Source organism: Pezoporus flaviventris, unplaced genomic scaffold (genome assembly GCF_033815535.1).
Source record: "Pezoporus flaviventris isolate CSIRO_AGI_PZ_B2104156 unplaced genomic scaffold, CSIRO_AGI_Pfla_v1 ptg000324l, whole genome shotgun sequence".
NCBI lineage: Eukaryota > Metazoa > Chordata > Aves > Psittaciformes > Psittacidae > Pezoporus > Pezoporus flaviventris.
In genome coordinates this window covers 43,695-67,517 of record NW_026892871.1, presented here as the reverse complement: position 1 = coordinate 67,517, position 23,823 = coordinate 43,695, and the positions used below count along the sequence as shown (strand labels likewise).

Sequence of the window (23,823 nt, the reverse complement as noted above, 5' to 3'; positions counted from 1 at the left end):
AGCCCTCCCCCAGGCTGCCGGCACTAGGAACCTTCGCTCTATCGCGACAGCCCTCCCCCAGGCTGCCGGCACTAGGAACCTTCGCTCTATCGCGATAGCCCCCCCCAGGCTGCCGGCAATAGGAACCTTCGCTCTATCGCGACAGCCCCCCCCAGGCTGCCGGCAATAGGAACCTTCGCTCTATCGCGACAGCCCCCCCCAGGCTGCCGGCAATAGGAACCTTCGCTCTATCGCGATAGCCCCGCCACCCCCAGCCGAGCTCCAGCCACGCGCGCGGGCTCCCCTTCCGTCGCCATAGCGACAGGGCAGCGCACCCGAGGCCCCCGCGGGGCTGTCCCGACCGCGCCTGACGGACCCGGTCCCGACCGCACCCGACAGACCCGGCCCCGCCGCCCCGGCCCGCGGCCACCGGGACCCCGCCGAGACCGGACCCGGCTTCGTCCCGTCCCCCGCGGAGCGCGTCGCTGACGGAGGACACGGAGCGCTCCTTGGTGACCGGCGGCGCGGGCAGCCCTGGGGCCTTCCGCAGCGGTGTCGGCGGCGCCGGAGGCGAGGGCAACGCGGAGGGTGAGCGCGGGGCCGGGGCCGGGGTAGGCCCGGAGGGGCAGCGGGGAAGGCGGAGGGCTCTCGGCGGGCCGGGGCCGGGGCCGGGGCCGGGGCCGGGGCCGGGGCCGGGGCCGGGGCCGGGGCCGGGGCCGGCCCGGTGCGGGAAGGGAGCGCTGGGTGCGTGCGGCAGAGCCGGAGCCCTGCCTGAGCCCCTCCCGCCCGCAGCATGGACACGGATCTGTACGACGAGTTCGGGAACTACATCGGGCCCGAGCTGGACTCGGACGATGACGACGATGAGATGGGCCGGGAGTCCAAGGACCTGGATGAGGTGAGCGGGGGGCACGGGGCGAGGGGCAGCGGCCCACGGGAGCAGGGGACGAGCACCGCGGGCTCCCTGAGCTGGCAGTGATTCCCTCTGCATGCTGGGCCCTGGCCCTGCAGTGGTGGAGTTTGAGTCCTAAGGATCCAGAGGGATCTAGTTAAAGATCACAGGGGGGTTGGACAGGTAAGCTTTGAAGGTTCATTCCAACCCCAACTATTCCACGATTCTGAGAGTGGAGTTGGTTTGTAAAGGATTCAGGAAAAGCTGCCCTCCTGTTCCTGGGGTAACGGGAGAGACAAAGTTCCTGTTGGAGACACAGAACAGGGAGCTTCTGCAGCTCCAGCTGTATTTGGCTTTTGGAGGTTCTGCATCCCTTCAGTGAGGTCTTCAGGCCTTTAGTGCCAGTGCTGCAGCAGCGTGGCCAGGAGCTCTGTTCTGCAGTGCTAAAGGCAGAGCAGGCTCCACAGGCACCAGAGGAGAGTGGCAAGGGCAGGGAGGACAGCAGAAGTTCCCTGGCTGGGTTGTGGCTCTCTTTCACTGTATGACACCAAGCCTGTGCCTTCTGGGCTGACTGGTGTTTGTAAAGCACTTCGGTGCAGGCAGCAGCTCAGTGTGAGCATTGGTTGCAGCTCGATGATGATGACGATGATGATGATATGGGGGACCATGATGAGGACCACCCTGGGATGGACGTGGTGCTGCATGAGGATAAGAAGTACTATCCCACCGCTGAAGAGGTCTATGGGCCCGAAGTAGAGACAATTGTACAAGAGGAAGACACGCAGCCTCTCACTGGTAAGTGGTGTGGAAGCAGCAAGTTGGGTATGGAGGGAGGAGAAGACTCTTGATGGATCCTTGGAAAAGAGGAACTAATATTCCCTTCCCTTCTCCCCACTGGTTTTAATGCCCCTTTCAAATTCCCTTTAGCCCCAGGAGCATGTCGACTCCTGCTTGTCCAGCGGCGTGCAGGGTTTGGCACTTGGGATTATTACAAATGCCAAACAATGTTTTAAAGAGCAGATACTCAGCAGATCCTGTCAAGATCTTGAAGAAGAAATGAAAACGTGTTTAAGTCATCTCATTTGTTCCTTCTGTAGTAGAACAGTTTGGTTGGCAGGGTCCTGCGATGATCGTCTGGTACAACTGCTTTTATTTAGGAAAGCTAAGAGCATCTGTCAGCTTGAAAACTGTGTATCTGTGTGGGTCCCTCTGCCCTCTGGCTGTTTCTGAGCCAGCTGGGTTCAGGAGCTCTGGTAACTGCGTTCATTGTTCTTCCTCTTGTTTCCAGAGCCTATTATTAAACCTGTGAAAACCAAAAAGTTCTCTCTGATGGAACAGACGTTACCGGTCACTGTCTATGAGATGGAGTAAGTAACAGAGAGGGGTTTAAGGGTGGCCGGTGGCTGTGGTCCCTCACTCTTGCTTGCTTGCAGGCAAAGGCAGAGGGAGGCAGAGTGATGCATGCTGTGTGGAGGAGGCACATTGCAGGGGACATTGGTTTTGTTTCTTACTGATAGCACAGTAGAGCTGAGGGCAGCCATTTGCAAGGTTTTTGACCAAAAACCAAGTGGAAGGCAGTAGCAGATGAACCATTTGACAGTTATTTTCCCTTCACAGTATGCAGCACAGTGCAGGGTTTTCTGAAGTAGAATGTAACTTAACCTTGGCAGCCGATCTAGAGCTTTGTGGGGCAGTTTTGCTGAAGGCAGATTTCCTTCACTGGCTCAAGAAGTACTTACACGGTCAGTATGTAGCACACCTCAGATTGGGGCATTTTAGGTTGATCCCTGTGACCGTTGGCCTCCTGCTGTCTCAAATTAATTCCTATGTATCCTGGAGGAAACCTGCTCTAGTGGAAGGTGTCCCTGCCCATGGCAGGGGTTGGAACTGGATGAACTTTAAGTTCCCTTCCAGCCCAAACCAGTCTGGGATTCTATGAATTTCCGTGCTGCTGGATATAATATCTCACCCAACTTTGTTAAGGAATAAAACCTGTTGTTGACTTCCTGTATTAAAAATATAAGCTCAGCATCGACGTCTGTTGTCGCTGGGTGGAGGGGCTCTGTATCCTCACATAGTGTTTCTATACGTTGTCTTCTATTTGAGGATGAACAGATTGAGCTGCGTGAGTGTCTCATAAGCTCCTCTTTCCACATGCCCCTTTGTGGCTAGTCAGAGTCTGTTCCAGCTTTTAACTGTCATATTCAAGTGGAGATCCCAGAGCTGGATGCAGGGTGAGCAGCAGCTCCCTGTGTGCCAGGCCCCAGCGGGAGCTGTCCCTCTTCCTCCCTAGTGAGGATCCTTTATTTTCCAGCAACAGAATTTCACTGGAGTTTGTATTCACTCACTTGGGTACTTGGATGTCTGGGATCTTTATGGAACGGCTGCTTCTTGGGGCTGTTCCCTGATACTGTCAGTATGGCTGTGCTCGTTTATCCAAGAGGTCTTTGATATAGCCAGATAGGAACTGAAGAGCCTGCTGGGTCTTATTTCCTTAAGCAGTTCATTTTGCTCTTGGTCAATGTCCTGTACTCTTCATCAGCCACCCTTTTCGTGATCCCTGTGTCCTCTGCTCATTCCATCTGTAATGAATTCCTCCTGTTTGTTGATGTAAATGGTTAGGATGGCACCAAGAGAAATTCCTTGTGGGACTTAGCCAGAAACCTGCAAGCTTGGTATTGATTTCCCATTTAGCCTTATTTTCAGACCAATAAGCAAGATTTTAGTTTGTATTATTATTGATTTTTGCATTTTTTTTAGCTCTTAATCCAAATTTTGCATGTTAAAAAGTCAACCACATCAGGGAAAATTAAATCTTTATAAAATGAGATTATTTGACAGTCCTTTATTTCCTGTAGACCCATAGCACTGGATCCATGTTTGTAGCTTCCAGTTATTTTTTAGGGGAGTTGGGAATTTGGGATCTCAGTAATATGTTGGACAGGATACAAGCAACTGATTCTAAAGAGATTTAAATCCCATTACTGTTTCCTAGAGTCCCTGAGAACATCCCTGTTTTAGGACCTGAAAATCAGAACTAATAGTCTATGGAGGCCCCTGGTTACCTTTTAAAACTCCCTGGGGTGCTTGGTACCCAGCTCTGTGATTTACTTGACGGCCTGCCACTCCTTGAGTGGAGAGATTTCATCATCCGAGTACATGGATGTGACTTTTGCTCCCATACTGACGAGAAGAGGAGAAAAATACTCAATAATATTCCATTGCTGGCAGTTTTACCAGCTCTATATCCTCCCACCCACTGCCATCTGTCTAGGACTCCAACTTTCTTGTCCTCCCCATCTGGAAAGTGGGATTCTTCCTCCGCAGGGCACTGGCAGAAGGAAAGTTTGGAGAGGATTCAGGGGGGACCTTGGATAGAAAGTGTAGCTGAAATGGCACCTGCTTTTCTTAGATGCAGCAGAAGCTTCTAACAGTCTTTTGTGTTTCATTCCTCCAGTTTCCTGGCAGATCTGATGGACAACTCGGAGCTAATTCGAAATGTGACTCTGTGTGGGCACCTTCACCACGGCAAGGTAGTGTGGGCATCCAGCCTGGGTCGGTGATAGCAATGATCCCTGTGTTGCTTGCTTTAAGTCTTGCTCTAGACCTCTCACTCCCTGCAGCAGCAGACTGTCTGCTCCTCTTGCTAACAGTTATTTCTAGGTTTTAGTAATGTTTGGGTTGGAAGGGACCTTAAAGCTCATCCCTGCCACGGGCAGGGACACCTTCCACTAGAGCAGCTTGCTTCAAGCCCCTGTGTCCAACCTGGCCTTGAACACTGCCAGGGATGGGGCAGCCACAGCTTCTCTGGGCACCCTGTGCCAGCGCCTCAGCACCCTCATAGGGAAGAGCTTTGTCTTAAGAGCTCATCTCAGTCTCCCCTCGGGCAGGTTCAAGCCATTCCCCTTGGCCTGTCCCTACATCCCTTGTCCCAAGCCCCTCTCCAGGTTTCCTGCAGCCCCCTTAGGAACTGGAGCTGCTCTAAGATCTCCCCTTCAGGAGCCTTCTCTTGTCCAGGCTGCCCCAGCCCAGCTCTCTCAGCCTGGCTCCAGAGCAGAGCTGCTCCAGCCCTGGCAGCATCTCTGTGGCCCTTCACAAAGGTTTTCATGAAAGAAAACCATGTGGAACTAACAACATGCTCAGCTTTCTGTGTCCTGCTACTACAGGGGTGGGACTGTGCTTGTATTTCTCTCTCTGAATGTGGTCACCTCCTTTCTCTTGATACTTTCCAGACTTGTTTTGTTGACTGCCTGATAGAGCAGACACACCCTGAAATCCGGAAGCGCTACGACCAGGATGTAAGTGTGCTTTTGGTGTATTCCTGCCCTGAGGAACGTGGGTTGGCTTTTACATTCAGTGGGAGCATGACTGTATGTGGGTAGCGTGTGGTTTAGTGATTAGAACGTAGGATTGGGCAGGCAGAGCTCAGTCCTCATTCTATCTGTCACTTTCCATCTTAACTCTGTCTAAGGAGTTACTATGTCCTGCTTCAAACTTGATATTTGGTACCACTTTGTGATATTCTGACTTTTGTTTTGTCTTTGCAGCTTTGCTACACTGATATATTGTTCACAGAGCAAGAGGTGAGTGAGTCTTGTAGAGCAGGCAGTGATTTTTATCCAGTTATCTCATGCTAAACTCACAGTTACTTGCTGAAGGCAGTTCCATCTTCCATTTTAACATCTTTTTGTGCATTCCACATTCTGATTATTTTCTTCATTGATGTTTGCCTCAGTGAGATTCCCTGGTCCAACTTTCTTCCATTTCCTGCAACCCTCATCACGTATGATTTTATTTATCTGAGATGATAGCCTGTGTAGTGTTGAAGATCTATAGAAGAATTATCCCGTTTGGATTCCCTTTCCAGAGGAAGAGGTGGAAGGGGCTCACAGCAGTGCTGGATGAGGGCAAAAATGATGATTTCAAATACACATGTTTCTCCTTGGTTTCCTTTGATGGGAACCCCTAGCTGGGTGCTCTGACTCCATGTGTTGGGGTGTGAATGGGAATCTTATTTTGCCCTACTTGCTAAATATTGCCGTGACCAGAACAGCCCTATGAAGCATTTATTTTCTCTTCATCCTAATGTTCAACTTCATACTCTATGTGATCAGATCTTACTCCATGAGGAGTAACTTGGCAGCAGCAGAAGGGTGAAAGCATAGAAAAGCATGCATATTCTGTCTCTGGTGTTGCATATTGTACTTCTTCAGCTGGAACCAGGGGTGGATTGGGCAGTGGCAGCTCACCAGTCTGCGCCAGTATGGATGAGTGAGTTGCAGTGCTCAGGATGTCCTTCTTTCCATTGTTTCTGATTTTCCCTTGGTCATCTTTTGCATCTTTACATGGTCATTTTGCTTTCTTTTAATGGATAATCCTGGTTTCCTGTCTTTCAGAGGGGAGTAGGGATCAAGAGCACACCAGTGACGATTGTTCTGCCAGACACCAAAGGGAAGTCTTTTCTCTTCAACATCATTGACACTCCAGGTGATTGGGTAGTCCTGAAAATCCTGGGTTTGGGATGAACTTAGCTGGAGGCAGCAGATCATGGCCATGTGAATCCAGATTTGTCATTAATAATCCTCTCTGGTCCTCTGGGTAGGGCTGTGCACAGGAGCAGAGCAGTAAAAACGTGTACAGTGATGCTTAATGAAGGTCTTCAAAGAGCTTTTGTGTTGGATTGTGTAGCGTTGGAAAGAATCCGTACCCTGAAACCTCACTGATTCATGGAATGCCATGGAAACATGGAAACCCATGTGTTGGTTTGTGTTTTTTATAGATGATTCCAGCCTAGTCCTGAGCCCTTAGTTAAGTTCATTCTGAAATCACATCCAGCAGTAAGGAGTAGCTGGCCTAATTGAGGGCCAGTGAGGCTGAAAATGTGTTTCACTCAAGTGTACAAGAAGCACATACAGAACTGGATTTTCCAGGTATCACCATGCAGTGGGGGCTGTGCTTTTCTCAGATGCTGTTGCCCCACAGTGAGACTCTTGTCAAGTTCCCTCAGGCCTTTAGCAAGCTCCTTTTGGGGGGACATAATTGCAGCTCTGTGGTAAGAAACCAAGGCCAAACTTTAGGAATGAGGGTCTTGGGACACATCTGTTGAGTTACAGCTCAAGATGAGGGAGGTTAGAGAGCAGGAGGAGACTGGAGGGAGAGGCATCTGTTGTTCTTTGGTAAGAAGCAATCTTCCTCCTTTTCCTGAAGTACTTGCACGGAGTTGTGAGAAAAACAGGAGCAAATGTGAGGAAAAGTGCCTGTTAAAACAAGTTGTTGTGGTTATTCTCAAAAAATAGCATTAGAGCTGAAGCAGATCCCTACCCAGAGCTTTGGCAGCCGCTCTCGGGTCCCTGTCTGAGGAGGAAGCCGTCTGTCTTCTGCCTTGCTGGATACCAGTGACCAGAGCAAGCTGCAGAGCAGAAGGGTGGCTTTCCACCATCTGTGCTGCTGGTGCCAGGGCTTGCTCTGCTTCTCACCACTCTTTTGTGTTCTTGAAGGTCACGTTAATTTCTCTGATGAGGTGACCGCTGGCCTTCGTATCTCGGATGGCATCGTGCTTTTCATTGATGCGGCTGAGGGGGTGAGTGCCAGGTTTTCCTAGGGGTGAACTTCAGAAGCAGTTCCACTGAACTCGTTGTTCCTGCCTGAGGATGAAGGCCTGGGCTGGGTTCAGCTTTGTGGGCTGAAGGGTTTTTGGAGGACGGTTTGGGAAGCAAGAGTGTTTTCCAGCCAAACCAGGCAGTCAAGCCTCTGGCTTCAGTGTCCAGGGCTGACGTGATGTGTGTGACCTGCAGGCTGATTATCTAACTTGTTTGCATCTCTATCCCTATGATACCTAAAATTGAACGGGTTATTTATATCAGGGAAGTCCAAGGGGTAGGATTCAAGGAATTTGGTTGGGTTAGCACCTACTTCTAAATTTCAGGGTGATGAGCTGATTGCTGGTGGCTGAGCTTCGACTCTTCTAGACTCACAGCCCTGTGTGTAAGGGTCGCTGCTTTGTCTCTCACGCCCTAGATAGCATCTTGTGGAGGGCTTTCACCAGGGGTGTTTGTGCTCTTACTCCCTGCAGGTGATGCTGAACACAGAGAGGCTGATCAAGCATGCTGTGCAGGAAAGGCTGGCAGTGACTGTGTGCATCAACAAGATAGACCGACTGATCCTGGAGCTGAAGTTGCCCCCTACAGATGCTTATTACAAACTCAGACATATTGTAGATGAGGTTAACGGGCTGATCAGGTAGGGGTGTTTGGGATGATGCGTTGTTGGTGCTTGTTGTCCCTGTTCTGTTGCAGGTGCTTTGCTCTGTGAGCCCTTTATGTGCCTAAAAACTAATGAGTTTGTCTCTTGATACATTGAATTGTAGAAAACGGGGCAGGAGGGAGCATTGGAAATCCATCTCAACCAATATATTGAATTAGGATTGGCTCTTCATGGCGAACTTCTTAGGATCAGCTCTTTTTTTCCTTTATTAAAAAGTAGGGAAAGCAGACATATGACCAGAGCAGGGATCTTCTGTGCTCCCAGATGTCTCAAACTGAAATTGTCCAGGCTGAATCCCAAACTGTAGGTTGAGATGTCTTAAAACTCCTACACATTTGTTACAAAACTAGTAGGAACTTGCTGTCCCAACCCCTAAGAGAGGCTATGATACTGCTATGGTCAAACCTTGCAAGATCCTGCTCAGAGGAGAGAGGCACATCTTTGGCTTTTGCAGGGGCAATGCATCATTCCTGTGATTCTTCTGCATCCAGGTGATTTCCTTAACAGCATTCTCCCCTTCGAGTGTGTAATTTCCACACGAGCTCACTTGCATGTCTCCCTGTTCAATTGCTGCTGGCATCAAGCAGCTCGGAGCAGGGTGATTTATCCTGTCTAGCACTCCTGTGAACTCATTCAAACTGTTACGAATCAATTCTGTCCCTATGTTAATTGCCTTGCATTATCATTTCCCTTGCTTGGTTGACCTTCTTTTAGGGGAAGAAAAACTCAACCTGTCAAAAAATACTTGTGCTGCTGACTTTGATGTTCTGGGTCTTTAACTGTTTCTTTGCACACTGATATTTCTTTTGTGCACATGAATCTTTTGAAGGTTAGCATCGTAAAATGATACTGACTCTGACATTCCGATGGCAAGCATGCCGCAGCCTCTTTTAAGATGCTCTTTGGCAATGTAGAACCCTTCCTTGCCTGTCACATACTGCTGTTTGGTGTGGGAAGTGGATTTAAGTGTCTTCTTTGGTTCATAACATTGATTTGTTTCTTTTTTTTTCCCCCTTGTCTCTAAAAACTGTCTCCTCTCAGCATGTATTCCACGGATGAGAACCTCGTTCTGTCTCCCCTTCTGGGGAACGTGTGTTTCTCCAGTTCACAGTACAGCATCTGCTTCACGCTGGGATCTTTTGCAAAGATTTATGCAGACACATATGGTGAGGATTATCCAGAAACCTTGCACACTTTTAACATCTCATTGCTTGACCTTTTCTGTTGAGGCTTTCTGAGCTATTTAGCTTCAGCTTTCACTGCACGTGTGAGGCCAGGATATGTGTTCTGAAATTTGTAGGAGTTGAGAACTACTGCAGATCTGAAGCCTGGGTGGTAAACAGCAAAGCTACAGTTCCAGGGTGGTTTTAGCTGCATAGTTTCTCCTGAGAAGTGTTTCTTGATTCAGAAGCCACTATTTTTTACATAATCTTAAGCATAAAAACCAAGTCCTGTCTTGGCAGTTGGAGGCAAGTGGATGTGTTGTGCTTTTGCCACCTTCTTGCAACAGCTCAGTAGTGAAGCAGTTAAGTTCTGCCTGCCTTTTCACACAGGTCTCCAGAGTGTGGGACTCAGCTGCAGCCAGGCACATGCTTGGCCCACAAGGTTTTGCTCTCTTGCCCTCTTTCTTTTTTAAGAAGCTGTCTTCTTCTGGCTTTGATTTAATTTGCTGTTCCCCAGGTGCCCACTCAAGGCAATCTGCCACTTGTAAAAGCAGGCCTTTTGCTTGCATTAGCCAGCTGTACAGCAGAGGTTTTTGAAGTCTGACGCTGGGGAGTTTGGGGTGATCTGTAGGATCCCCATGAGCAGGGGAAGAAGGATGTTGTAAAGCAGCTGGCCCAGCTCTTGCAAAGAAGTTAGCCTGAGGGAGGATGGAGTTGTAGGGGTCAGGGACTGATGTGGCAGGATTATCACGTGTCCTCATGAGCTTGGGGAAGTAAATGAACTCCCTGGGCATCACAGTATTAACCCAATGCCTGCTAGGATGGTATTCCTTTAGGGAACTGATAAAGATGCAGGGTGCAGGCACAGTCGCTAGGAGATGTCATCCATGTGGGGCAGACACAAGCTGAATGGGTGCTTGAAGTCAGTATTCAGTTGTGGCGAGCAGGGATTTTATGTGCAGCCACCACACTTCAACTCACATGAGTTAGAGCAGTTTAACTGTCAAATCTGCAGCCACCATGAAATTTCTTATGCTGCACATCTGCCCACAGCAAAAGCTTGTTTGGGAAGTGCTGTAAATTGTCACTGCTGTCTTATTATTTGTAAATTCACCGTGACAGCCAAGCACTGCAGCGTTCCTTCAGCACTTGCCTGTGTGCTTAGTGCATCAGCTGAACAAGAGAAAAGAACCTGGAGATGCTCAGCAAGGCAGAAAGTGCTTGTGATAAGCCTGTGGGGCAGATGGGCTGTAAGCAACCCCAGCACCTTGGCACTCCAGCGTCAGGGTGCAGTGTTAATGTTTGGGAAATGAAGCAGATGTGCCTGGGCTCCTGCACACACACCTTGTGTGTAACTGAGAGAGTGGAAATCTTCCTGAGAGGAGAGTCTGTGAAGCCACAGTGTGCCTGGGCTGCTGGTGCCATCCACAGGGGACTGCTCTCTGCTCACCTCTCTGCTTGGTCTCCCCAGGTCAGGGAGTAATCGTATATTCAGAGCTGGGACCAAGTGGTCACTCATCAGCACTGGTCCCTTAAATCGAATCTGCAGGGGTTTTAAGAAAGCCAAGAAACAAAGATTTTCGAGGTGAGAGAAATGCATCTGAGAGGCTTCTGTCTTTTTTTCCTTTAGGAGATATCAACTATCAGGAGTTTGCAAAGCGGCTCTGGGGTGACATCTACTTCAACCCAAAGACGTAAGAAGCCTGTTTAAACATCTATTAGTTTATGGCTGGGTTTTCCCCTCCTTTCCATGTCAGATGTGGACTAGGTGACCACCCAAGCTCCCTTCCAGCCTATGCTAGAGAAGTGTCTGGGAAGGGTTGAGTCAGGCCTCCTTAGCGTGGGTCCACGTGGTCCTGCTGAATCCCATAAGCAGGAGGAGAGATCCTCCTCTGGCCTTCATTTGGAGTAAGCGTGACTCCTGTGCCCAAACAGCTTCCCAGGAGGACTGGGAGGGGGAAGATAATGTGGGAAGAGCAGAGGTTGTGCTTGCAGTAGGGGTGCTTGCAGGCTCCTCAGGTCTCTCTTTGCTCTCCCAACAGCCGCAAGTTCACTAAAAAGGCCCCAACGAGCAGTTCCCAGCGCAGTTTTGTGGAGTTCATTCTGGAGCCCCTGTACAAGATCCTGGCTCAGGTATGTGGTGGCTCATCCTGCCTCCCACAGTCTCAGACGGGAGCAGCTGAGGGCTGGCTGCTGGAGTGCCTGCAGTGGGTTCTTCACAGATTGGGTTTGGGGGTGCAGAGCAATGGTGAGCAACTCCTTAGCAGTTGCTGCTTGGAAAGATAGCCCTATATTTGCACAGTTAATCAAACCACCTTTGCTCTCTCTAGTGCACTCTAATACCAGCCAGTGAGTTCTGTGCGAGCTCTAAACCAGAGCAGGTCAAGAGCCCTGATGGTGATTGCTGGGGTGTGAAGCTGCACCTGAAAGCCGTTGGCTTGGACCCCTGCAGCAAAGCTGAGCGTGGTGCTTGGTGTCTTGCAGGTGGTGGGGGATGTGGACACCACCCTGCCCAGGACTCTGGATGAACTCGGCATCCACCTGACCAAGGAGGAATTGAAACTGAACATTCGGCCCCTCCTGCGGCTCGTCTGCAAGAAGTTCTTTGGGGAATTCACAGGTAAATGCTCTTTGGTTTCCCCTCCACAGTCCTCCCAGCACACAGCACCACAGTTAAGGGCTGTAGTACAGCCATGGCGTGCTCACTTGCACAGATCCCTTCTTGGCTGTCCAGATATAACATAGTAAACCCTTTGCCCAAAGGACAGCTTGAGACACTGCTCACATCTTCCCCTTGGCTGTGGGTGCGCTGCAGTCAGAATGGCTTTGCCTTGTGTAGGCTGGAGGCCATTTTTTCTCTCTCCACTGCTTAATCCTGTCCTCATGCAGTATTACTCTTCCAGGCTTTGTGGACATGTGTGTGCAGCACATCCCCTCCCCAAAGGTGGGAGCCAAGACCAAGATCGAGCACACCTACACCGGTGGCGTCGACTCGGATCTAGGGGAGGCCATGAGTGAATGTGACCCTGACGTAAGGAAACTCTTCTGCTTTGCTCGGAGGGTGCAAAAGCAAATGTGGCCAAGTGTGCTCTCACTGCCTCAACAGGGCCACTGCCCTCCTAGGCAGCCATCTGCACACATTTGACTGGCAGCATTGTGAAACCTCTCATCCGATAAGGAAGCAAATCTCTTCACTCTGAGAAACTTCAGTCGCCTGCCGGGGCAGGCCTGGAGAGGGAGAATTGTTTGGCAGTGCTCAGAGGAGAATAGGGCTAGGTCAGGACGTTGGGGCACGTGGGAGCTGCGGGGTGATTTTGTGTCCTTTTGTTGCCTTTTTGTCCCTTTTCCTTGAAGTTTGAGTGGGTCTCCAAACTCTGAGGGAACTCATCTGAATTACACTGATAAAAATAACCCTGAATTAGTTAGTCAGCACCTTTCCTATCAGAGCCTTGCAGAAACCTTCCTCCTCAAACAGCTTGTACTGAGCTGTCATTCCGAGTTGTCTAGAGCCACCAACGCCAGGCAGCAGCTTAGGGAAGGGAGGAGTTTGCCCAGGACTTTTGCTCTGGTGTTTGGAGAGAAAACAAATCTCTCATTTTAACGAGTTGTGATAAAATTATACTGTGGTGACTCGCAACCAGATCACCAGGGGTGGAGGGACCTTATGGGACTGAAAGCTGTGAACTGTGGAGGCTCACGTGCTCTGCCCTGAGCTGGTTTGCAGGCCAGGAGATGCCGTTCCTCCTCATGGCCTTGTCCTAACCACTATTCACTGCTTCACATGAGGAGGGAAAGCTCCAGAAAAAGCCACTGAAGTTGTTTTAGGGGTCTCCACACAGGGCAAGGAGATGTAGGACTTCCAGGGGAAGGAAATGAAGGACTTGGCAAGTCAAAAGTAATGTTGCTAAATTCCAGCCCATTAATCCCTTTGTATCCATGAGTCCTGCCAGGTCTGTGTCTGTTTCTTGACTGCATTTTGAAAGAGGCTTATTTCTGTCTTTCTCTGTCATGGGAAGGGTCCACTGATGTGTCACACCACGAAAATGTACAGCACAGATGATGGCGTTCAGTTCCACGCCTTTGGCAGAGTGCTCAGTGGTACCATCCACGCTGGGCAGCCTGTGAAGGTCCTTGGGGAAAACTATACCCTGGAAGACGAGGAGGATTCCCAGATCTGCACTGTCGGACGCCTCTGGATCTCAGTGGCAAGGTATGGAAAGCTATGGCAGTGCTTGTTTGGGAGAGAAGTCACCTGGAGTGGTTGCTGCCAGGGACACAGAGGGAGACAGTGCTGGAAGGGGCCTGGAACTGCAGGGGTGCTGGAGCAGCTCTGCTCTGGAGCCAGGCTGAGAGAACTGGGCTGGGGCAGCCTGGAGAACAGAAGGCTCCTGAAGGGGAGACCTGAGAGCAGCTCCAGTGCCTAAAGGGGCTGCAGGAAAGCTGGAGAGGGGCTTGGGACAAGGGATGTAGGGACAGGCCAAGGGGAATGGCTTGAACCTGCCAGAGGGGAGACTGAGATGAGCTCTTAGGCAGAAGCTCTTCCCTGTGAGGGTGCTGAGGCGCTGGCACAGGGTGCCCAGAGAAGCTGTGGCTGCCCCATCCCTGGCAGTGTTCAAGGCCAGGTTGGACACAGGGGCTTGGAGCAAGCTGCTCCAGTGGAAGGGGTCCCTGCCCATGGCAGGGGTTGGAACTGGATGAGCTTTGAGGTCCCTTCAACCCAAACCATTCTATTACATTCTCCTGCTTTTCAGGTATCACATTGAGGTAAACCGGGTTCCTGCTGGCAACTGGGTGCTGATAGAAGGAGTGGATCAGCCCATAGTGAAGACTGCAACTGTCACGGAGCCTCGGGGCAATGAGGAGGTAACTGTGCATAGCTGGTATCCCTCAGCCATACAGGGAGCCAAGGGGATAGAATGCATCCCAAAAACTCAAGGTGTGAGGTTAGAGAAACATCTGCTGAGGTGCCAAGGTTCAAGAGCCACTAAGGGAAAGGCAACAGCTTCCAAGGTTGTCTCTAACTCCAGTGACCACCTAACGATGCAGCTTCAGCTCTTTGTCCTTACCTGATTTCAGGCTCAGATCTTCCGCCCTTTGAAGTTCAACACCACGTCTGTTATCAAAATAGCTGTAGAGCCAGTCAACCCCTCAGAGCTGCCCAAAATGTTGGATGGCCTCCGCAAAGTCAACAAGAGTTACCCCTCGCTTACTACGAAGGTATTTGTGGTGTATGTGGGCCTGTTTCCAGCCCATGCTGTGGGCTGCCTCGTGGGCTGATCTTAACTCATTTTCCACTGTTGGTTGTTTTGTTTGTAGTGTGGTTTTGTTCACGCTGGTGCAGTTGATTTCATAAATCAGGTGGAAATAGCAGAAAACTGTAAAGCCAGCAGGGAAAACACACACCTTGCTGTGCCAGGAAGCATCCTCCTGCAGAGCACATCAGCGCTCGCAGTTAGGAAGGGCTGTGGGAGCTTTCCTTGGCATGCTCTGATCCTAACCAATTTATTTAAGGCTGATGCTTCCTCAGGCTCCTGTAGGAGCTGGGAAGGGAAGGGCCTGGGAGCAGGAGAGCTGTCAGTTGAACACCTCCCTCATCTTTCAGGTGGAAGAGTCTGGGGAGCACGTGATCCTGGGGACAGGGGAGCTCTACCTGGATTGTGTGATGCACGATCTACGGAAGATGTATTCAGAGATTGACATCAAGGTGAGGAAATACCTTAATACCTTGAGGGGGCCTCCAAGGAACCTGGAGAGGGGCTTTGGGCAAGGGCCTGCAGGGACAGGCCAAGGGGAATGGCTTTAACCTGCCAGAGGGGAGACTGAGATGAGCTCTTAGGCAGAAGCTGTTCCCTGTGAGGGTGCTGAGGCGCTGGCACAGGGTGCCCAGAGAAGCTGTGGCTGCTCCATCCCTGGCAGTGTTCAAGGCCAGGTTGGACACAGGGGCTTGGAGCAAGCTGCTCCAGTGGAAGGGGTCCCTGCCCGTGGCAGGGGTTGGAGCTGGAGGAGCTTTAACATCTCTTCCAACACAAACCATTCCATGATTTTATACCTGGAACTAGGCTTAAGTGTTGCTGTCTTGTTTGAATGAAGAAATTAGTAAAGCTGCCTGTGCAGGCCTCAGTGGGTCATACACGACACTGGGTAAAACACTTGGCAGAGGAGCCAGTTTTCTCTTGTAGGTGTTCAAAGCTTTCAAACAATCTCTTCAAAAACAAAGTTCTTGAACCCCTTACAAACCTGTTGCTGTTATCCCAGGTCGCCGATCCGGTTGTGACGTTCTGTGAGACAGTGGTGGAAACATCCTCCCTCAAGTGCTTTGCTGAGACACCCAACAAGAAGTAAGAGCCTGTGGGTGAGCTGGGCATGGGAGAAAGGCAGGAGGGGTTCACTGGTGACAGGCTTCGTCCCCTCCAAGGGGTCTGTTCTTGATGGCTCTTGTCCAGACAAGTGGCGTGTGCCTGAGTTGACAGCATTCTGTTGCAGCAGCTCTGCTGAGCTCAGTAACACACTGGTGTCCTAGGGATGTTTCTGTGCTTAGCAGGAACTCTCACAATGGAGGCAATAGAGACAGATCCACATCCTTTGTAGGAACTCTCATAATGGAGGTAATAGAGACAGATCCGCACCCTCCTTTCTTTTACCTACATTTCTCACCTTCTCAGCAATTTTGTGGTGTTCTAAAGACTAGGAGGATCCTAGAGAAGGAGCCAAAGGGCCCAGTGCAGCCTTCAGGAGCTCCCCAAACCTTCCATGACAAAAGTTTTGTCCTCTCATACTTAATCTTGCAATGGATGTGTTCCTTTCCAGTGGTGCACTGGAGCTTTACAGCCTGGTCTCATCTTCCTCCTCCAGCAATGCATTATGAGATTCACATGACTGAAGGAGGGAGGCCTTGGGAGGGAACACACAGGCTGAGTAGGAAGGTGGAGATCTGGGAGCACAGGGCATTTTAATACCTTTATTCTCAGGGAAATCGTGATCCATCCTGTGCTGAAGATGGCTTTCCTGTGTTCCCCTGTGCTTCCTGGTTCTTCTTGCCCTCTCTTATTCCCATACACTCTCTCCATAGTTGGCAACCTCATTTCTGGGAATGGAAAAGTTCCAGCCTTTGGTCAGTCTTTGAACTGTTGGGCATAGTGGAATGACCTGCTCTGGGAACAGGTTCCTCACATTGATGGGGTTCTCCAAGGCAACATCCCATGTGTCAAACACAGTGAATGCTGGCTTTCCTAGAGGCTTATTGCCTGGCCCATGGGCTTCCCTCTGCAGCCTGGACATCTGGCAGGTGGGATGGAGCCACGCTGTCCCTCAGCAGTCTGCTTCTGGAGTTGAACGGACTTCAAAGAGTTGTTAAGCACATGGGCTGTCTTTACAAGCAAGGCAGAAGGACACGGATGGCTTCATCTCCCTAGCTGTGTTCAGGGCAGTGCACAGTCCCTGAGGTCCTGCCAGTTAGTCCCATTTCCATCAGTCTGCAGACTAATTGCAACTGTCTGCCTCCTCAGGAACAAGATCACAATGATTGCTGAGCCTCTGGAGAAGGGACTCGCAGAGGACATTGAAAATGAAGTGGTCCAGATAACATGGAACAGGTATGACTGATGCAGGGAGAGCAAGAATCCAAATCACTGGGTGGGGGAAAGGGAATGCTGGGATCTGCAAGGTGCACAGTATGAGTCCACAGCCTATAGGCCGGGGTCCTGTGTTCAATACTGCTGCCAGCTAGTGGTGAGCATCCCTGCCCCAACAAATGAGTTGTTCCAGGTGAAAAGCTGAGACTGTTTTATGCCTGGGGGGAGCAGGGTGGTAATGTTGTGAGTGCAGGTCAGGTACCTGCTTCCTAAAGTTTCTTCCTTTCTTCTTCCATCAGAAAGAAACTGGGTGAATTCTTCCAGACCAAATATGACTGGGATCTGCTGGCTGCCCGTTCCATCTGGGCTTTTGGGCCAGATGCAACTGGCCCAAACATCCTGGTAGATGATACACTGCCCTCAGAGGTGAGAAACGCAGGCAGGGGGGTAAATTTCAGTGAGACATTTATTCTGTGATGCCAAGAGGTGACTGCTCCTTCCAGAACAAGGTTCTAATGCAGCTGGATTGCTCATTGCTTTGTCAGATCTCACATCTGCTGTACTTTCTCCACCATACTCCTACCTTGGCTAGGAAATCACTTGTTACTATTCTGGTGTTACTATTTGGGTCAGTGTCCTCAAAACTGGCAACTAATTGGTCCGTGTTCCAGCATTACCAAAATAGGGATTCTTAATTTATAGCTCTAGATGCCAGACTCTGAAGATAATGCTCCTGAGCTGTGAGAGGGAGAGATGGACACCGGGGGTATATGGAGACATTGCTGCTCTTCTAGGAACTGGCTGCTTTTCTAGGAACTGGCTTTTGAGCACTGCAGTGTGTATGTTACTGTGTTGTGATGCAGGCTTGTCTCTGAAGCAGTCTGTCTGTCTCTGTAGGTGGATAAGTCGCTGCTGGGCTCTGTGAAGGACAGCATTGTGCAGGGATTTCAGTGGGGGACGAGGGAAGGACCTCTCTGTGATGAATGTAAGTAAGCCTTCTGTGGAGAAGTGGAGCTAATAAGATTGATGAAATGCTTCCATATCTGAGCATTGGAGTGAGTTTGCTGGTGCAGTCCTGCAATGGCCAGCTCCCTTCTCACATCACAGCTGGGAGTGCTTGAAGAGGGAGATAAGAGGACTTATCCCTTCATCCTGGCTGCAGATGCCACCCAGGCATCTTGCTGCCTGCCTACAAGCAGCTCTGCTTGGCTCTACTTGTGTAGTTGAGGTGCAGACCGCTGAGCACCCTGCAGAGATCTGCTGCTGAGTTGTTTGTGTCTCATATGCAGGGTTAGGGCATGGTCATGCGTTCCCTGATGGAATTCAATGTAGGAGAACTTCTTCCAGTAGCTGTAGGTGTTTGGGTGTTCGCTGTGTGCTCAGGCTCTCTGGGGATGTGTGTTCTGTGCAGAGAGCATTCCCCTGGGGTCACTTGCTCTCTTTTCTGCCCTTCCTCAGTGATCCGCAATGTGAAGTTCAAGATCCTGGATGCAGTGATTGCTCAGGAGCCGCTGCACCGGGGCGGAGGACAGATCATCCCCACGGCCCGCAGAGTGGTGTATTCTGCTTTCCTGATGGTGAGCACTGCTCTGGGAGGACAAAGACTGACCCTTGCTCTGTGCCAGCACCAAGGAGAGTGGGCTGCGTGTGTGCTGCACGGTCTGCCCCAAGGATGTCAGTGTAGGCTGACTCATTCATCCATTAACGTTTCCAGCTCCCCTGTGGGCTGCCAGACGGGTTTTACAAGTGATCACGTTCCAGTCTGGCTGGAAACTTGTGTGCATCTGCTCTGTCTCCCCTTTTTGCTACAGTTTGGCTTGCTGGGAAGGGTGGGCGTGAGGAAGAGGGAAGCATATGACTCATGGCCAGGGGAAAAGCTCCTTTCAGTGTTGGTAGCCATGGGGCAGCAGGAACCCTTCCATCCCAGTCAGGTGCTGCATTTCACCAAAGCGTGCCAGTCCCTGACTCTTCGAACCAAGTTGTGTTGGTGCTGCTGGAGGCTCAGTGTCTTGTGTCCCTTTCTCCTCACAGGCTACCCCTCGCTTGATGGAGCCCTACTACTTCGTGGAGGTGCAGGCTCCTGCTGACTGCGTGTCTGCAGTGTACACGGTCCTGGCCCGGCGGAGGTGAGCTGCTCTGACCACCCACCATCACCTTGTATTGCACAGCAGCAACTGCTCGCTTGGGATTTGGGTTGCTAGAGATGATCACAGTCCTAGCACTGCTTGTAAAGAAAGGGGAGAGGGTGAAATCTGTACAACGTGACAGCTGAAAGCTTCCTTGGCTGATCCCAGCCCCTGTGCTGTGTGGCGAGGGAATGTCCAGGATCACATCCTGCCTTTAGTTTGTGCCTCGTTCTTCCTGAGCGTCAGAGAAGAGAACGTATAAAGGGGTATGAGACCCTACCTGGAGTACTGTGTGCAGCTCTGGAGCCTCCAGCATGAGAAAAATGTGGACCTGCTTGAGCAGGTCTAGAGGAGGCCATGGAGATGCTGTGAGGGCTGGAGCAGCTCTGCTCTGGAGCCAGGCTGAGAGAGCTGGGCTGGGGCAGCCTGGACAAGAGAAGGCTCCTGAAGGGGAGACCTTAGAGCAGCTCCAGTTCCTAAGGGGGCTACAGGAAACCTGGAGAGGGACTTGGGACAAGGGCCTGTAGGGACAGGCCAAGGGGAATGGCTTTAACCTGCCAGAGGGGAGACTGAGATGAGCTCTTAGGCAGAAGCTCTTCCCTGTGAGGGTGCTGAGGCACTGGCACAGGGTGCCCAGAGAAGCTGTGGCTGCCCCATCCCTGGCAGTGTTGAAGGCCAGGTTGGACACAGGGGCTTGGAGCAAGCTGCTCCAGTGGAAGGGGTCCCTGCCCGTGGCAGGGGTTGGAGCTGGATGGGCTTTAAGGTCCCTTCCAACTCAAACCAGGCTGGGATTCTATGACATGTAGGAAGACTGATCTTTGTGATGTGTTGGCAGAGGCCACGTGACGCAAGATGCTCCCATCCCGGGCTCTCCTCTCTACACCATCAAAGCCTTCATCCCAGCCATTGATTCATTTGGGTTTGAGACAGACTTGAGGACCCACACGCAGGGACAAGCCTTCTCGCTCTCTGTCTTCCACCACTGGCAGGTGAGTCCATATCCTGGTGCGATGGGGAAGTGGGACATGGTAGGACCAGGAACCAGGTAGGTGCTCTCAGTAGAGCTCAGTACCACAGCTCATGCAGGCAGTACTCTGGAAAACATCCTCAAATGGGTCCCAAGCTGGGGAGGCTTTGTACACCAGCTGTTAAGTGTCTACCAGGAATCAATGGCTTTGTTCCATGTCACATCACCCTTTGCCCTAGTAAGGAAGTGCTGAATGCTGCTGCTTGCTGGGTGTGAGGGTCCTGTAGTGCCTGGAGAGAGGATGTCTTCATCTGGAAGAAGGGAACCTGTTTGGGTGCATTCAGTGCTCTGCAAGCCATGGGTTGTCACACTTTGCCTCTCAGAGAAAGCTTTTTAAAACTATGCAAAACGGGGTTTGGGACAAAATACTGTCTGCTGACCACTCTGGGGCAGATGAGGTTGCGTGGGAGCTACCAGTGTGAGCTGCACAGCTACTGTGGTACAGGCAGGTGAGAGCAGCAGCAGCCATCTGAGCCCCAAGAGCTGGCTTAAAGGTCAAGATATAAAAGCCTGAGGCTTAGCTCTGAGGAGAATAAACATGCTTTGTAGAGAGGGATGTGCTGACTGGGGGCTCTGGTTAGCAGGATCTCAGAGGTCTGTCAACACTGTTCAGGGACTGCTCACCACAAGTGATGTGACAGCTTTTCTGTGCCAGGAGAACAGATGGGGCTGGAGTGCCAAGGCTTGGGGTGTCCACAGAGCCCTTGGCTGCTTCCTGTTGCAGTTCAGGTTCTCCAGGAAGCTAAACCAGCCCCTGGCATCACTCTCATGTCCCGGCCCTGTTACAGATTGTGCCTGGTGACCCCTTGGACAAGAGCATTGTCATCCGACCCCTGGAGCCCCAGCCAGCCCCACATCTGGCCAGAGAGTTCATGATCAAGACCAGGCGCAGGAAGGTAGGTGTGGGAGGAATCCCTGTGGTGTCCCTCTGTCCATCCAGCCCAGCAGCTGAACTGTTGCAGTGTTGTCCCTGGGGCCTCCTCTCTGTTCCTGTAGTGGACCGATGTCATTTGTGTCTCTTCTCTTGCTCTTGATCCCCAGTGCTGCCTGTTGGTGCCTGTGGTGATCCCAGAAACCACTCATCTGGCAGCAGCTCCAGGCAAAGTGGGATGCTGCAGCATCACTGAGCCCTGTTCCCTGCTCTGATCCCTCCATGGCCTCATTTAGCCCGTTTATCCTGCAGGAAAAGCAGCAACCAGTTTCTGTGCTGATTTAGTGAGCTGGACTTGGGGGGTTGGAGGAGCTCCTGGGACCGCAGGGTGAAAGGAATCAGGCTCCCCTTTGGGAGAGCAGTGAACTGCTGGATATGCTCAGCAGCAACCACATGTCTGTAGCTTCCTGAGAGGCAATGGGATGTCTTCAAGCTGCTGAGGAGTGCCTCGTGCCTTGCACATTCTCCTGCTTTCTCTGGAGCTTGAAAATTTATCTTGCTGTGGGACAACAGGGCTATGGGTGGAATCTGCTGTGATGCCTGGATGAGTGCTGGCTGCCAGAGGAATCATGGAATGGTTTGGGTTGGAAGGGACCTTAAAACTCCCCCAGTTCCAACCCCCTGCCATGGGCAGGGACAGCTTTCACTTTCATTGAGCTCATCTCAGTCTCCCCTCTGGCAGATTAAAGCCATTCCCCTTGGCCTGTCCCTACATCCCTTGTCCCAAGCCCCTCTCCAGCTTTGCTGCAGCCCCTTCAGGCACTGGAGCTGCTCTCAGGTCTCCCCTTCAGGAGCCTTCTCTTCTCCAGGCTGCCACAGCCCAGCTCTCTCAGCCTGGCTCCAGAGCAGAGCTGCTCCAGCCCTCGCTGCATCCCCATGGCCTCCTCTGGACTCATACAACAGCTCCACGTCCCTCTTGTGCTGCTGCCCCAGGGCTGGATCAGGACTGCAGGGGGGGGTTCACCTCTGGCTTTGTGGTTCCCCTGCAGGGCTTGAGTGAGGACGTGAGCATCAGCAAGTTCTTCGACGACCCCATGTTGCTGGAGCTGGCCAAGCAGGACGTCGTTCTCAACTACCCCATGTGAACGTTCCACTGCAGCGTGAAGGCTGACCTGAGACCTGGCAGGCGTCTGTCTGTCCTTCCCCATCCCTGCTCGTCCAGCCCTGGCTCCTGGATGCTCTGGGCACACAGAGAACCTCTCCTCAGGTCACTCTTTCATGGCTGTAGAAGTCTCCTTGGGCATTCCTGGACTGTGCCTGCTCCATACAGCCCAGAGCACTGCTGGTTTTAGTGTCGTTAGTCTTCAGCCATTGTGGCTTCCAGTGAGGTTTTCCCTTTGAGTGGGCTCTCTCCAGGCACAAGGGTTATCCCTGGCTGCAGCAAAGCAGTGAGAATGTGATGTCAGGATTCCTAAGGAGTGTAAACATGAGTCAAGCAATAGAGCTTGCTCTTAACCCTCTCCTGGCTCCCAGGGGAACAGTTTTGCCTTGTACGAAACATGTCTTTAGGCAGCTGAGGGAGGTGGGAGATGCTGGTGGTGGGAGGGCTTTACCAGCTGTCCAGGAGAAGCAGCAAATGTGGCTTTTACCTTTTTGTACCCCTTTTGAACCCTTGTAAACATTTGATACAAGTTTCCAGGTGGGGCTTAGTCTTATTGTACCCAGAGCACTGGAGAAGCTCTGCCTTCACTGGTGCTTAGAGCTCACACTGTCCTCGAGGTCCCCTGTCCCCCAGCCATCCCACTCCTGCATGTAGCTGACTGACCAGCCCTGGATAGTCGTGTCCCACACTAAGGTTTTCTTCCTTTCTTGCTAGGTCTCATTTCTCCTGCTGTGCTTTCAGGTATCCCAGCAGCTGCTTGTGCTCCAAAGGGGTTTTAGTGCTCCCTCTGTCCTGCCCCAGCTCCAGCCTCTGCCCTGGGTCTGCTCCAGACCACATGCTGGGAAACCAGGGCTGGTTTCCATCTCCTGGGTGGATTTATGGGCTCTGTCTGCTTGGCTCTGCTGGAGCTGCTGCCCCCCCCCCGATTGGCCCCTCCTTGCTGGCATTTGTGCTGGATTTGCCCCTGGCAGCCTGGTCCAGCTCAGGCCTCACCTCCAGGAACCTGCCCCAGAGCATCCCTGTGCTCAGAGGGGCTTGAGGCAGCTCATGGGGGTGTGCAGCACCCTGGGAGCAGAAGATAAAGCCAAGGACCCCCCCCTGCCACCCCAAACTTCCTGGTTGCTGGTGGAAACTGGGAGGCACTGGGCTGACGTAGGCACAGGGGAAGGAAGCAGCCCCAGGAATGTGTGTCCTGCCTTGTGCTGGGTCTCTGCGGAAACTGGATGCTGCGGGGAGGTAGGTGCTTCCAGCAGAGCCTGGAAACCAGGATGGGGAAGGGCTTCCTGCTGCTGCCAGCGGATAACAGCATCACCCATGTGAGCTGCCCCATCCCCTCTGCCCAGCAGGAGGGTGAGTGCTGCCGGGGGCTCCGGCTCTAGCTCTGGGCTCAGCCTTTCCGGCTGGGAGTATCCCCATCACCTCCTGCATCCACACCAGCACCATGGCCTCGCCGGTGGCATGTTGCCCCTCTGTCCTGGGGGAAAACAGGATTCAAGCCCTGCTTTGTGCAGCCCAGACCTGCCATGCAACCTTGCACCCCCCTCCGCAGGCCTCGCTGGAGGTGCTTTTCACCTCCCAGTGGTGCTGGGCTGTAAACTGGGTCCCTGGGGAGCAGGACAGGCAGGCCCTGGTGCTGCACCAGCTCCGGGTGGTGCACCAAGCACCAGGCTGGGTGCCTGTGGGGCCGGCAGCTTGCTCGGTGCTGCACAGCACGTCCCAGGGCTCCAGGGATGTGACCCTGGCTCCGGAGCCAAGCGTTTGGCTGCTTT

At 51.9% G+C, this 23,823-nt stretch overlaps 1 protein-coding gene across 1 annotated transcript; it reads left to right on the top strand.

Annotated features, from left to right (window-relative positions):
* The first annotated feature begins 548 nt into the window (after positions 1-548).
* Positions 549-22,216, top strand: EFTUD2 (elongation factor Tu GTP binding domain containing 2). The gene is made up of 28 exons (XM_061443262.1): positions 549-567; positions 772-877; positions 1,501-1,666; positions 2,160-2,238; positions 4,329-4,404; positions 5,104-5,169; positions 5,419-5,454; positions 6,268-6,358; positions 7,369-7,451; positions 7,944-8,110; positions 9,176-9,300; positions 10,928-10,991; positions 11,340-11,430; positions 11,782-11,917; positions 12,201-12,328; positions 13,314-13,507; positions 14,049-14,160; positions 14,374-14,514; positions 14,900-15,001; positions 15,553-15,635; positions 16,803-16,889; positions 17,168-17,294; positions 17,766-17,853; positions 18,327-18,445; positions 18,900-18,994; positions 19,830-19,983; positions 20,810-20,917; positions 21,942-22,216. The coding sequence occupies exons 2-28, from the start codon at positions 773-775 to the stop codon at positions 22,035-22,037; spliced, it is 2,919 nt and encodes a 972-aa protein (XP_061299246.1). The 5' UTR covers positions 549-567; position 772; the 3' UTR covers positions 22,038-22,216.
* The last annotated feature ends 1,607 nt before the right edge of the window (positions 22,217-23,823 follow it).

Bases quoted from the DNA above. Each gene is read 5' to 3' on its own strand.
- EFTUD2 (XM_061443262.1), top strand. From the start codon at position 773: ATGGACACGGATCTGTACGACGAGTTCGGGAACTACATCGGGCCCGAG. The intron at 11,918-12,200 runs GTAAATGCTCTT...TTACTCTTCCAG, and splicing joins GTTCTTTGGGGAATTCACAG to GCTTTGTGGACATGTGTGTG. The intron at 18,995-19,829 runs GTGAGCTGCTCT...ATGTGTTGGCAG, and splicing joins ACGGTCCTGGCCCGGCGGAG to AGGCCACGTGACGCAAGATG.